Source organism: Caloenas nicobarica, chromosome 24 (assembly GCF_036013445.1).
Source record: "Caloenas nicobarica isolate bCalNic1 chromosome 24, bCalNic1.hap1, whole genome shotgun sequence".
Taxonomy (NCBI): Eukaryota; Metazoa; Chordata; class Aves; order Columbiformes; family Columbidae; genus Caloenas; species Caloenas nicobarica.
Genome location: NC_088268.1, coordinates 4,798,557 through 4,812,223, shown reverse-complemented (window position 1 = coordinate 4,812,223; position 13,667 = coordinate 4,798,557). Strand labels below are relative to the sequence as shown.

Below are 13,667 nucleotides of genomic sequence, written 5' to 3'. Positions count from 1 at the left end.
GGTAACTCCTGACAGAGCAACGTAACAGAGATGAGTAGGGTAGTAACTAAAGCTGGCTCCGTTGTTTCTTGGTGGGTGTTGACTGCTCATAGCTACTTTCAGCTTCCCCCTAGAAACCCGCAGAGCCGTTAGCAGCAATTTATGCAGAGGCTTTGACGCTGCCTTCTTCTGGCAGGTGAATTGGTAGCTCTCAAGAAGGTGCGACTGGACAACGAGAAGGAAGGTTTCCCCATCACGGCCATCCGTGAGATCAAAATCCTTCGGCAACTGATCCACCGCAGCGTCGTTAACATGAAGGAAATTGTCACAGACAAACAAGATGCACTGGATTTCAAGAAGGACAAAGGTAGAGTTTGCTGCAGGGTGTGGTCTCGATTAGCCAAAGAGGTGATGCAACTCCATTTGTTTATCCTTTAATGTAAAACTAAAAATCTAAACTCTGGTGTAGATTTTCTTTCTGGCATCCCTCCCTGATGCACAGTTCAGCAAGTTTGGCATCTGGATTTGGCCTTGCATCGAAGGAGAGATTCCAGTTACCAGCAGTTTTCGTGCTGCTGAGCAGAGGTAGACGCAGGCTTAAAAGAATGCACTGCATTTGTTCCTGTGGAGTCAGAAAAGAACAGGTTTAGGGAAAAAAAGCACAAAAAAGAGTTTCAACAGTTGAATCTGCTTTCATTCTTTCTTTTCCTTAGTCTCTCTTGTCTTATATAACTTTTTTCTTTATTACACCAGGTGCCTTTTACCTTGTGTTTGAGTACATGGACCATGACCTAATGGGGCTGCTAGAATCTGGCTTGGTACATTTCTCAGAGGACCATATCAAGTCTTTCATGAAACAGTTAATGGAGGGTCTGGATTATTGTCACAAAAAGAATTTCCTTCATCGAGACATTAAATGCTCCAACATCTTATTGAACAACAGGTAACTTGCTCTTGGGAGCAGTGTCTCCACATCAGGCCCTCTGCTCAGCCTTTTGCAGCTCCTCACACTTAACTTTCTTTCTTGTTGACTTGAAGTAAATGGGTCTTTGTGTACACTTGGTCTCCATGGTATTTTGGCAAAAATACTGTTTATTGGAGGTGCTTGTGTGCAGAGAAACCGTTGAGGGTTAAGGTAGGAGGCAGCAGTTCTCTGTGAACGTGCTCTCTTCTCTAGATAGCAATGTTGGGCAGTAACGTAGTTCATCGCAGAATACATAACAATTATTCATTTGCCGTTAATTCTCAAGTCTTTAGCCGGATACCCACAAGAAAACATTGAGCCTGTGAGAATAATACTGTGCATAATTGCATCCACATGTCTGGATACCTATCTAAAAACTTTCTCTGGGACATTGGCCTGTTGGGAAGGGTTTGTAATAGACACAAGACTGAATTAATGCCGTTTGTTTGTTTCTTTCTTTGAAGCGTTAAATAGGGTTCAAAAAATTAAGCTGGGCATATCCAAAAGTAATTACTGCAAACATTTTTTTGTTAGGATTTACTCAGCTTTTAGTGCTTGCAGCCTGTGAGCCCAGCTGGGATTCAAACCAGGGACTTTTTTTGTCTTTCAGTGGGCAAATCAAACTTGCAGATTTTGGACTTGCCCGACTCTACAGCTCAGAGGAGAGGTGAGGCACCGCGGGGTGCGGGGACATGGCCCACACGGGTGGGATGAGCTGCTTGCTTCTTAATATCCACGTAGTCCCTTCACTTGGAAGTCTTGGCATTGCCTGAGAAATGATTTCCAGTGTGATATAAGGCAGCTCCAGCTGTAGGAGAAGTATACTCATGGCTGGTATTAATAGCTTTTAATTAGACAAACCAACTAATAAGGAACTGAAGCACCTTCTCTGCTTGCCGTGGACCACGTTTAGCCCTGAGATCAGTCACTAGTCGGTCATTGCAGCATGCTGCTGTCATTTGTAGGTCAGGATTTTTTGGGTCTTGCTACCTACAACTTACTGGCTTGTGCACACAAGCAGATTTATAAAATCTGTGCTATCTCAGCAGCTTTATTTACATCAGGCAGGTGCTGTGGAAGTCTAGGCACTCCAAAGCCCACAGTTCGTAATGGTTTTTGTGGTCCTTGTCCTCAGTTTATATTTGTCTTGCATTCCAGCCGTCCATACACAAATAAAGTCATTACATTATGGTATCGACCTCCAGAGTTGCTGCTAGGCGAGGAGCGTTACACGCCGGCCATAGATGTGTGGAGCTGTGGGTAAGTGCTCGGGTTGTCTCTTTTTGACCCCTTTGGGCTGTGAACATCAGCACGTGAACACGATAGTTCTGCTGGAAGGTGGCCTTGGATTTGTGCTTGTTTCTGAAGCTGCGTCTGTTCCAGCGAGGCAGAGTGGAATACTTCCAAATTCTGTGCTTGGAGGAAATAGGTGTGTGTCACCCAGCTGAAACTACACCGTTTAGTAAAAACTCCTAGAATTAGACTTGTTTTTTTGTATTGACATATGAGAGTGTAAAAAGTATTCCTGCTATTTAAAAACCAAACCAATCGACCTTGGATAATGATGTATCACTGAGATCAGAAGGGGTGACAACCTTAGTGCTGGTCATGGTTTTAATGACCTGATAGAGAGTTGATCTGTAGCCTCTTCAAATTGCTGTCTTTGTCCCCTCATTTTTTCAGCTAAATCTAGGAAATGTTTTAAAGCAGAGATTTCAGGTTTCTATTAGTGTAGGGAGCCCTGTGAACAGGAGGAGTCTGGGCAGTTCAGCCACAAAGATGGGAACTTTTCCAAGTGATTCAGAACAGAATCTCAAGGATTCAGCGTTCAGAAGTGGGAGCAGATTTCCCGAAACACATGTTTCCCATTGTGATATTCACAGGGAAACTTTCAGCAGAGCTTATTATGCAAGCAACAAAGGTTTTTACGAGTCAGACCCTGCTAATTACTTCTGGAAACTCCGGCTGTGGGGTCCACTTGCTCTTCAGTGTCCTGTTCCAAGTGAGGAGCCCAGTTCCAGCAGACAGGTGCCTGTATCACCCCACAGTTACTTTTGGCACCGATTGCCATTTCTGTCAGAGTGCTTTGGGGAGATGTTAAGGCCCGAATGAGTCAGAGTTGTCCCCTCCCTCCTTCTCTCTGTTTCCTTCCAGCTGTACACACGTTGGGTGCGCGTACATGGTGATGTCCTGGCTGTGACAAGCAGTAACCTGCAGGCAGCCAAGGATAATTTGGGCTGGCAGATATCCCCCAGTAAAGCCGAAAAGATAAATGGGCTGAATCTGGAGGAAAATGAGACACCTGTCTGCTTTTTTTTTTTTGTCATTCTGTTGACACATCCTCCTTTCCCTGCAAAGAGTTAAAGCCTGAAGCCTGTGACACGTTAACCAGCCGACTAGTGAACGTTATTTCCCAGCTGCGTAGAATTGGTGACTCTGTACACATAGGTTAGTTTGTCAGTTCTCAACTACAAGCCCTGATGCAAATAACTCTCCTCAGGCAAAGCTGCTTCTGAACAGAAACGCTGCAGTGTTCAAACAGTTGTCCCAAGGGTTTGCTGTCATGACCTCTTGCTTTTCCTCTTTCCAGCTGTATCCTCGGGGAACTGTTTACAAAGAAGCCTATTTTTCAAGCCAATCTGGAACTGGCTCAGCTTGAATTAATCAGGTAAAGCATTGCACATGCATGCCTATGAGAAGAGATGCTGCAGAAACTGCTTGTGCACACGGTCTCTGTGTTAGGAGAGCCCTCTTTCTCTAATCTGCCTGCAAAACAGGACCAGTGAATGACTCTAACTGCAAATGTGAATAGTTAGGTGTTTAGGTGTCCATACCTACTACCAAATCTGTGGCTGGTAATGTATGCGCCCTCAAGTAAATGTTGTTGTTAGCTGAGTGCAAAAAATCATGAACCTAAATTATGTCTCACACTGAAAATTAATCGTGTTGGATGGTTTATAAACTCAAGGTAAAGCATTTTTCCTCCTTAGATAACCCTCAGGTTAAAAATCTTTGTTGGAGTGTGCCCAGACCTAGGTTATTGCTACAGTAAGTTGCTTCGAAAGGAAACATTTTCACTGAGGTTGGTGACTCTTTTGGCTGTGCTTCTCCTGCTGATCCTCCTCTGCTTTTCTGTCCTCAGCCGGCTCTGCGGGAGCCCCTGTCCAGCGGTGTGGCCGGACGTCATCAAGTTGCCGTATTTCAACACTATGAAACCGAAGAAGCAATACCGAAGGCGCCTGCGTGAGGAGTTCTCCTTGTGAGTTCTGTTGTGCGGGGATTATGGCCCTTGTTTTGCATCGTGCGATTCACCTGCCATCCTTTGGTTCTAGTCTACCCAGCAGGACCAAGCAGCACTTCTCCCACCTGGGGGAGGTTGGAGCGGGGTCACTGTCCCCTTTTTCAATATCTGATCTGCCACAGGTGCCTTCTGGAGGGGTTCTCTGCCTCTGCACTCTTGACGCATTTATGTGTCTGTGTCTATGTCCTCTGCACCTGGAAAGCATGCTTGACCGAGCGGCGTTCTCATGATGCCGAGCTTGTCTGACCCCAGAGACGTGCTCTCTGCGGGGAGAGTATCATTGTGTGATAATCTTGTGGGATTTGTAGCAAAAGTGCTCTTCGTAAATGGCAAAAGTCAAGCTGAAAGTATCACAGCCGATGCTGGTTCTGTTGATGTCTGTCTTTGAGCCGCCGCATCACTCAGTAATAAATTTTGACAGCGTGGATTTCTCTTAGGCCCGGGGTGTCTTTTAGAAAGCGGATTTCTCCCCCCGTTCAGAACCGCCCCGTAGCTCAGCGGTGTGTTTGACTCTCTGCAGCATTCCTTCATCTGCCCTTGACCTGCTGGACCACATGCTGACGCTGGACCCCGGTAAGCGCTGCACGGCGGAGCAGGCGCTGCAGAGCGACTTCCTTAAGGATGTTGACCTCAGCAAAATGGCACCTCCAGAGTAAGTTCCAGCCGGCGTCCCCCGCCACAGCGAGCTCTTGCTAATGAGCTTTTGGAAGGAGCCACTGGCTTGGCTGTGGGTTTTTGTTGGTTTTTTTTTTTTTCTTCAGTCAGAATTAAGTTACTATTTCTGGGTTCTTTTCTCAACCCTGCTCTTGCGTTTTGTCATATGGCTGAGCAAATAGCTCTCCCTATGCTGTCTTCTACTACCTGATAACAGGCTGGTTTTATAAAGCTCAGTTTAATGTTTGTGAGGTGCTCTAAAGCTCTGGAAGATATGCAAGAGTAACACGTCCTCTGTGCATGGAGGACTGGCCAGGCCTTGTTTATGCTGCTTGTTAATTGACTAGAAGAGCGACTGTCAGCAGTGTCACGCTGCAGCTCTTTTCTCCGGCTCCAATCAAGCAGGTCACAAAACTCTGCTCTAGTTCCTTTGCGTGCAAGTACGGCAGTAGCTTTTGAGAATCCTGTTTCCTTCAGATAACAATTGAAGGCAGCTGCTTTCTTTGAGCCACCAGACTCAAAGCTTGGCGGACTTGAAGTTGCTGGGGCTTGTCTGCATTGCAGCTGACCCAGTCCGTTCAGGGCCGAGATCCCAGTGCAAATTAAATGATTCACATGATTGCGCTGCCTTTCCTGGTTCTAGGACTTGCCCCTTCCTGGTTTAATAGCGTGGTTGCAGTCAGAGGAACACACATGCTTCTCTTGTGGCACTTTCTGTGTTTTTTGAGGAATAAATGGGTTTTCGTGCCGTGTTTCTTACCTGTGAAGTGCTGTTCTCTTCCAGCCTCCCCCACTGGCAGGATTGCCACGAGCTGTGGAGCAAGAAACGCCGGCGGCAGCGGCAAAGCGGGATCGCAGTGGAGGAGCCACCGTTATCAAAAGTTTCTCGGAAAGAAACTACCTCTGTTACGAGCACAGACACTGTCAAAAACAACAGCAGTCCTGTGCCCCCACAGCCTGCCCAGCTCAAAGCGGAGTCTGGCGCTGGAGATGCAGTAGGTCAGTGTCTGCTCTGCTCTGGGAAAGGCTCCTCCTGATCTCTCACCTCCCTGCTCTGGGTGTGGGTTATGTCTGTTTGCAGTCTGGTTCTTTCAGCTCTATTTCTACAGAAAGAGCATTCCAGAATCTTCCTATCCTAGTTTTTATTGTTCTGTTTTTGTTTTGGTTTGGTTTTTTGCCTCTTGCTGTGCAAACTGTTGGCTACGGAGTGTTCTGGCTGGTCCTCAGAAGTCACTCACTGATGACCTGACTGTTAATTTGTTCTGTGAGTCACATTATTGGTTCTGAAGCGCAATTTCACAGAGAACAATGAAAGAAGTCATTGAGTCACTTAAACCAGCAAAGTAGCAGATCATAGGCTGGAAGGTATAGCTGTGTAAAGGGTGTCCACATGAGCTGAAATTTGATCTTGTTGATCAAATCATACGAAGATTAGGCATGGGATGTAACAGACTAGTGACTGGTGGGCGAAAGCATACATTATTGCACATTGCAGAAAAGATCACTTGGTCATAAAGACCTGCAGGACCAGGACTTATGCGCTGTTTCCAAAACTGTGACCAGCTCTCTGGTGTCTAGAAAATAGTTGGAGGGGAGGTATTTTGGATACAAAGCTGCTCAGACCACGCTGATTGTTCTGTGGAAGCCTTGTAAAAACCCAGATATGGGCTAAAGCTTCCTTTTGTGTCACATGTTGTGCTGACAAGTAACGAGGAAGACAGTTCTTGCTCTGGGGAATGCACAATCCATGTGTTCAATGAAACATGGCAGATGGACAAAAGGTGGTGGTTGGATTAACAAACAGCTGAGAAAAGCAAGCGTCACGTTCTTAGTTGCCTACCAGCAAGAAAAGCTGAATTGTAAGCTTCTAAAACCAAACCTTTGCACCCTTCTTCCCAAGAAGTTTGACTTACAGAGTCAGAGTCAGCGTGAAGGGACACCCTTGTCCCTTGTCACTCGGGACGCTCTGCTCCAGCGCGGCGCAGAGGGAGGCGATGCCGCTCAGGGCTATATTTTAGACTAACCTGGATACTTGCAGGTCAGGGCAGAGTCCTCTGTGATCCCAGCCCAACTTTGAGTGAGGAATTGTCTTCTGCTTGACCCAATTTCTTCTGCTGCGTCAGCGGAACACGCCCTGCCCTCATCCCAAACAGCAGCTCAGCTCCATCCCAGGAAACCTGCGCTCCAGTGCAGTGATTTTGATCCGCGGAGTGATGCAGAGACCGTGGGAGGGGCCAAGCTGCTGGCAGACTTGCTGCTCGGGTTGCCGGGACGGGGGCTGAGGGTTCCCATCCTCATCATGACGTCCTGGGACTTGCTGCCATAACTGGTGGGGTCCTTGGCCATCGGTCTGATTCTTGGGATGCCCTTGGTTAGCTAATGGAGGAACGGGGAGGTTTATCATAGAATCATTTTGGTTGGAAAAGACCCCCAAGATAGAATCCGAGTGTTCTCCCAGCCCTGGCACTGCCCCATGTCCCTGAGAACCTCATCTCCATCTGTTCAACCCCTCCAGGGATGGTGACTCCAGCGCTGCCCTGGGCAGCCTGTTCCAATGCCCGACAGCCCTTTGGGGAAGAAATTGTTCCCCAGATCCAACCTCAGCCTCCCCTGAGCTGATTTTTACAGAGCAGCCGTGTGTGCTGTTGTGGTGGTGGGTTTGAGGGGCAGCAAGAAGCTTCGCTCTGATTAACGACGCGGCTCGCAGCAAGTGCAGTGTGTGCGCCGTGCCACGGGGTGCTGCTGCAGTGCCGCTCAGCCCATTGCAGTCTGGAGAGGGCAAGCTGACCATGGAAATCTGAGCAAACTATCCTGGAATCCCCCTCCTGGAGCATCCGTGCCCTCCCCCAGCCCGGGGACATGGTGAAAAAATGTTCATTGATATGTACGGTGTCACGATAACAAACCGATGTGATGTAGCTTTTTCTAACCCTCCTGCGATGCTTTTTTGTCTTTTCTCCAGGCCTCGGAGAAATCACCCAGCAGCTAAATCAGAGCGAACTGGCTGTTTTACTGAACTTGCTGCAGAGCCAGACCGATCTGAGCGTCACGCAGATGGCCCAGCTGCTGAACGTGCACTCTAACCCTGAGATGCAGCAGCAGCTGGAGGCTCTCAACCAGTCCATCACTGCGCTGACCGAAGCCACCGCGCAGCAGCACGAGGCTCCGCCGGCGGCACCCGTGGAGGAAGCCATAGAAGAGCCGCCCGCCGAGGCGCAGCTACCGGAGGAGCAGGCGACTCCAGACTCGGCCGGCGCTCAGGGAGACATGCAGAACGTGCTGGCCGTTCTGCTGAGCCAGCTGATGAAGAGCCAGGAACCCGTCCTGACGCTGGAGGAAAGCAACGGGGAGAAGAGCAGCGAGCAGCGGGGGCCGAGGAAAACCCCGACAGTGCACCCGGAGGAAAGCGCAGGTAAATAAACACAACCTTTTGCGCAGCCGTGCATTTGTTCGAACAATTAAATTATTCCGTGTGAATGGCTCTAGTGTCACTGCGGCCAGGAGGGACCAAAACGTTTGAATGTTGTGGCAGGGAGAGGAGGAAGGTGCTGGAGTGTGGTCAAATCTCAGATTTCAAGGCTGAGAAAGACACTGACCTGCTCCCTGCGGTAAGTGCTGGGCTGCTCAGGAGGTTTTAACAATGACAAAAAGCCAAAACACAAAAATACTGCTCTGCTTCACATCTCCAAAGCATCTAAAATCCATTAATGCTCCACCGTGAATACGTCAGTGAAGATTAAAGGGTTTATTTTTTCACAAAAAATTAAAGGGAATCTTGAAGGGTCAGTTCTTCTCTAATACCCCCAGTAATCAGTTCACACATTCAGAGTTTTTTTTACACAGGATGTTGGATCTGTGCAGATTTTCCCATCTTACTGTTAGTCCCAACTCTTTTTTTTTTTTCCTGCCCTCTCAAAAAAAAAAAGTGCAGGGATGATTTTCAAGATCGTGAGACCTGAAATACTGGAGAGTGCTGGAAGGGAGGGATGGTGACAGTTGTGTACATAAAAAAATCTTGTCCACCCGGCTTCATTGTGCCTGGTGATACTTAGGGTTGACTTTTACGAGTCCTGAAATTCAGCAACTTTTGAAGTTGAGCCCAAAGGGCTGGTTCTTGTAGAGCGAGTCAGAGGCATGTTTCACAGACCCTATTGTACCCGTGAACTCTTGGATTTCCTCTTCAAAGGTGAGTGTAAATGTCTCCATCTCTTTTGTTTCTGTTGATTTCTATTCTTTTTTTTGAATTTATTAGCGACAGCCTGTGACGACCTCACCAAATTCTAGAAGCGCCTCCTGAGTTTGTCTCAGACTCTCCGGGGAGCCTCTTTTGGCCCGATACCCAACTCCTCTGCAATGTAGCTGAACGTGCCGTGTTCTCGTGCCTTCAACACACCCGCCCACCACGAGCCAGTTGTGATCGTGCTTTTATTTTTTTTTTTTTTTTATTTTTGCCCTAGTACTGGAAGATAACTAGGTTATTGTAGAGCAGATTCAATTAATTAACATTGTTCTCTGTTTATTTGAAATGATAAATGCTGTCCCCAAATCAGCTTGGCTTTAAAGATTACCTGAAGATTGTTTTTTCTGGATTTAAATACAATCTAGTTTTAAAGTTGGACTGACTGATACGGGTGGAGGGGTGGTCCTGGAAGACTACTGGTTTTCACAATAAAGTTTGACCTTTTTAATAACCAGTTTTGCACATGATTTGAGGATCTGATTCCAACAAGGTGTTCGTCATCGCCAGTAATGACTTTAATCACGGTGTAGCCGGTCCCGTTGTGGGTGAGGAGGAGGCAGCTCAGGTGTGTTGCTCTGCAGGAGTCAGGACGGGTTTTGTGGGCGAAATCGGCATGTGAGGCAGCGGGAGCAGGTTTGGGTCCCTCGGGAACCTGCGGCCTCCCCGTTCTCACTTCCAGCGCTGTCACTGTCACTTCCAGCTGTGGCGGGGGGAACAGAGCTCTGCTCTCACCTTTCCCACTGCATGACCAGGCTGCTTTGTCCCTCCTGCTGCCCCCAAACCAAACATACCGATTAGCAGGAGCGTGGGGGGGTGTTGAGGCTGCGTTCTTGCTAGGAGGGGTCCTTCTGAAGCAGAACTTGGTCACTTCAGGTCTGATTTTGGGGGGAAAGGGAGGGGGGACAAAAATTTTTTTTTTCTTATGCTCCAGGACAGTGTGCATTGCGTGCAAAATATTTGTGGATTGAGGTTGTTTTGGACTGGACACTGGGAATTCAGTTGTCAAAAGGTCACAGAGCAAGGCAGCTCTGGTTAAGAAGCGGAGGGGACCCGAGGGGGTGTCACCCACTCCCTTCGGTGTCGTGACCGCAGTCAGGAGCTGCTACGGGTGCGTTTTGGGGCGGGTTTGGGGTTTTTCTAAACCAATCCATCCATAGCAGCCGCCGGGCTGTGAGGAGCCGGGTACGGAGCGGTGAGGACGGGGAGATGTTGCTTTTGGTGACACACGTGGCTCCGCATCTGTCTCCCGCTCAGCGTCCCCCTTTGATCCCGGAGCAGGAATTCCCTCTGCGCTGTGCTGGGACGGCTGTTGTGTCGGGGGGACGGGGGCAATGGATTAATTAACATGTGCATTGATCTCGCTTTTAAACCTCTCTGCCTCTTTACGGCACATCCTAGAGAGCGGACTGGGTAGGCTGGTTTTGTTTGGGTTTTTTTTTTTGGTCGCTGTTTTTCCATATAAGTGCATTTATATCTGCTCGTGTGATGTTTTAAGACGGTCTTTAAAAGAAGTAACCCTTCCACAGCGTGTCCTCCTCGCATTCTCCCACCAGAGAAGAGACCCCCCGAGCCCCCGGGACCTCCGCCGCCTCCTCCGGTGTCCGAAGGCGACGTGTCCAGTGCGGCGCCGGAGCTGCCCCCGGCCGTCACCGCCGCCTTGCTCCAGCTCTTTTCTCAGCAAGAAGCGGAACCGCTCGCCCAGGAGCACCAAACCTCGTCCCGACCCTCGGACTACGGCCGCTCCCGCTCCTCCCGGACTTACAGCGCCGAGGGCTCCGAGGGGGGATTCGCCGCCGAGGAGCTGAATTTGGGTCAGACGCTGCTCGAACCCTCTGGCCAAGCCCTGGGGAAGGGCAGGACCTTCTTGGGCTCCGTGAGCCACCTCGGCGAGACCAGCAGTTACCAGGGCACGGGATCAGTCCAGTTTCCAGGGGACCAGGACCTGCGCTTCGCCAGAGTCCCCGTTGCCGTCCACTCGGTCGGCCAATCTTTCCCGAAAACCGAGGGGAGCGGCGGCAGCAACAACAACAACGCGCTGGTGCATCCGGAGGCCAAAATTCAGAATTACGGTGAACTGGGAGCGGGAGGCGCCGGTTCCAGCGGGGCAGGGACTGGGCACAACTGGGGCGCCCCGACCCAGGCGGCTTCTTCGTACGGGAAGACGTTCCGGGGGCCCGGCCGGGTGCCCCCGCGGGGGGGACGGGGCAGGGGGGTCCCCTACTGAGCCGCTCCCGCTTTAGTGGCGTGACTTGATTCTTTTCTTTGGCTGGAGCAAGGTCTCATCCGCATTTCAGCTGCTGCAAAGCCTCCCCCTTGTTATTCCTTGCTCTGTTCCCAGCAAGCGCCCCAGGATTTACCCCGCTTGGGGCGTCTCGCTCGGTCTAAACCTCTCGCGCTTGGTTAGCGACAAAAAAAAAAATTAAAAAAATAAAATAAACCCACCGCTACCGGTGGTGAGATTTCTGGCCTGAGCCAGCGGAGCCGGGGGGGAATTGGTTAAGGAATGAAACAAACCCAACCACGTGGGAAGAAGCAAGAAAAATTTAAAAAAATATATATATATTTCACAAGGTGGGCACTGGTGCTTCTCGGTGTTCAGGAAGGGCTGGGGAGAGTCTGCTTCCCAAAGCAATTTTTTGTTTGGTTGGTTTTTTTTTTCCTCAATCCCCTTTAAAAAACTTTAAAAAAAAAAATAAAATAAAATATGGGGATATATTGATGCCTGGATGGGTTGTCCCAGCTCTGAGCCCCAGGATGGACTCGATTTGTCTGAAATCGCTTTTTTCCACAAAGCATCGGCCTCGCCCGCTGTTTGCCCTGCCCTGGCAGCTCCACGGCCCTTTTGACGGAAAACTCCTTAAATTGGCTTTTCTGGGGGGTCTCTGGGTTTGGGTCTCTCCCGTCAGAGCTTTGCAGTAAGAATCATCTTTTATTTTTCTTTTTTTAAAGAGCCGAAGAGAACACCTCACTTCAAAATACAGATTTCTTTGTAAGTCGGAACTTCCAAAACACATTTAGAATTAAAGAGAAAAAAAAAAAAAAGGAAAAAAGAAAAAAAACCAATTTCTGGTGGGGAAGTGCCACCACGTAGGAGCATCTTTGTCCCCGATGGCCCCTTGGAGGCATCACCAGGTGTTAATGTATCATTTCTATAAGCATATATATATTTTTGTTGTTGTCAAGGAAGTATTTAGGCTTCATTTCCTCCTCCCGCAGAACATTGCGATGTTGTCCCTTTCGATGAGACTTAAAAAAGAGATGAATAAAACAAAGGTACATATTTATGAGCTTTTTTTTTTTTGTTCTTGTTCTGAGTAGGACTTTCCTATGGAAAACAGACGGTTCTTTTAATTTTAGAGACGACTGTTCTGAAGTGATAAAGGGGTGGGAGTCCGGGGGGCCCAGAGACCTTCTTGTTACTAACAGGATTTGATTTCTTTTTATACAGAGAGATAAATGCAAAAAAAAAAAAAAACAAACCCACAAAAATAAATATGCACCTGGATAGGTGGTGCTTCTCTACCTGGGGAAAACCTGCCTTACACAGCCGGACCCGCAGCTCTGCGCGGGAGGAAGGAGGGGAGAGAAAAGAAATATATATATATATTTATGTTATATATATATATATATATATATGTGGTGCTGGTGATGTGCGAGCGTTGAGTCAGCACCGAGGAGTGACACCGTTTGCAAAATTCCAAGTGTAAATTTGTTGGGTTGGATTTGGTTTGGTTTGGGTTTTTTTTATTGCCAGTTCACACCTGATGTGCAGAAAAAAGAAAGTTCAGTAGGACGCGGAGTGCGGTAAATAAGCCCGGCATCTCCCGAGGGGGGTTATTTCTATGTTTTTGCTTTCCCCACGGGGATGTTTCTCCCATCACGGGTTTCTTTTGGTGCTGAGGACCCAGAGGTGACGGGCTCCTGTCCGTCTGTCCCGCCTCACGCACAGGACAGACAGCCCCAACTTTTGTCCGTTGCTCTGGGGCGGCCGGTGGCACCCGCGGGGTCCCCACTGTCATTGTCACCATCTCATCCTCCAAGCCCAGTGACACCCCAGGGAGCTTTGGGCAGCAACCAGTTGCTCCATCTCCCAGTGGCTTTTCTTAACTGGTCCCAGCAAGAGGCTTCCAATCCCTACAAGCACAAAGGGAATGCTTGGGGGTTCCCCCCAGCACCTCTTGGGTTTTCTTCTTTTGCTTCTAAATTTTATTTTTCAAAGGGTTTCTGTACAAAGAACACAAAGGGATTTACCACAGGGGGAAACCCGATGGTGTTAAAAAAGGATTTACAATGTGGTTCAGGTTCCAGCTCCCCCTCCTTCCCCCCCGGTTTGGGGTTCGGTGCCGACGGCGCCATCGCCCGTTCCCCAGCAGAGAAGCGGCTGCTCGGACTCACCGTAACCTCCCCCGAGTTCCGTTTTCAGACTGAATGCGCCTTTTTTTTGGGTTTTTTCGGTTGTACCTTTGTCTCTGTACAGATATTTTGTAATATATTAAATTTTTTTCTTTTCAGTTTATAAAAATGGAAAA

At 48.7% G+C, this 13,667-nt stretch overlaps 1 protein-coding gene across 3 annotated transcripts in view; it reads left to right on the top strand.

Annotated features, from left to right (window-relative positions):
• The window catches only part of CDK12 (cyclin dependent kinase 12), a 25,133-nt gene extending 11,466 nt beyond the window's left edge, over nt 1–13,667 (top strand). Inside the window, exons 5-14 of one of the 3 annotated variants that reach the window (XM_065651328.1) lie at nt 176–346; nt 733–922; nt 1,554–1,610; nt 2,102–2,203; nt 3,534–3,611; nt 4,086–4,202; nt 4,765–4,896; nt 5,683–5,897; nt 7,861–8,310; nt 10,692–13,667. In XM_065651328.1, the coding sequence (XP_065507400.1) occupies nt 176–346; nt 733–922; nt 1,554–1,610; nt 2,102–2,203; nt 3,534–3,611; nt 4,086–4,202; nt 4,765–4,896; nt 5,683–5,897; nt 7,861–8,310; nt 10,692–11,362 (2,183 nt within the window). In that variant the 3' untranslated portion in view covers nt 11,363–13,667. Of the gene's footprint in view, nt 1–175; nt 347–732; nt 923–1,553; nt 1,611–2,101; nt 2,204–3,533; nt 3,612–4,085; nt 4,203–4,764; nt 4,897–5,682; nt 5,898–7,860; nt 8,311–9,150; nt 9,543–10,664 lie in introns of those variants that run through there. The other 2 variants (XM_065651327.1, XM_065651329.1) reach the window with 2 other exon arrangements.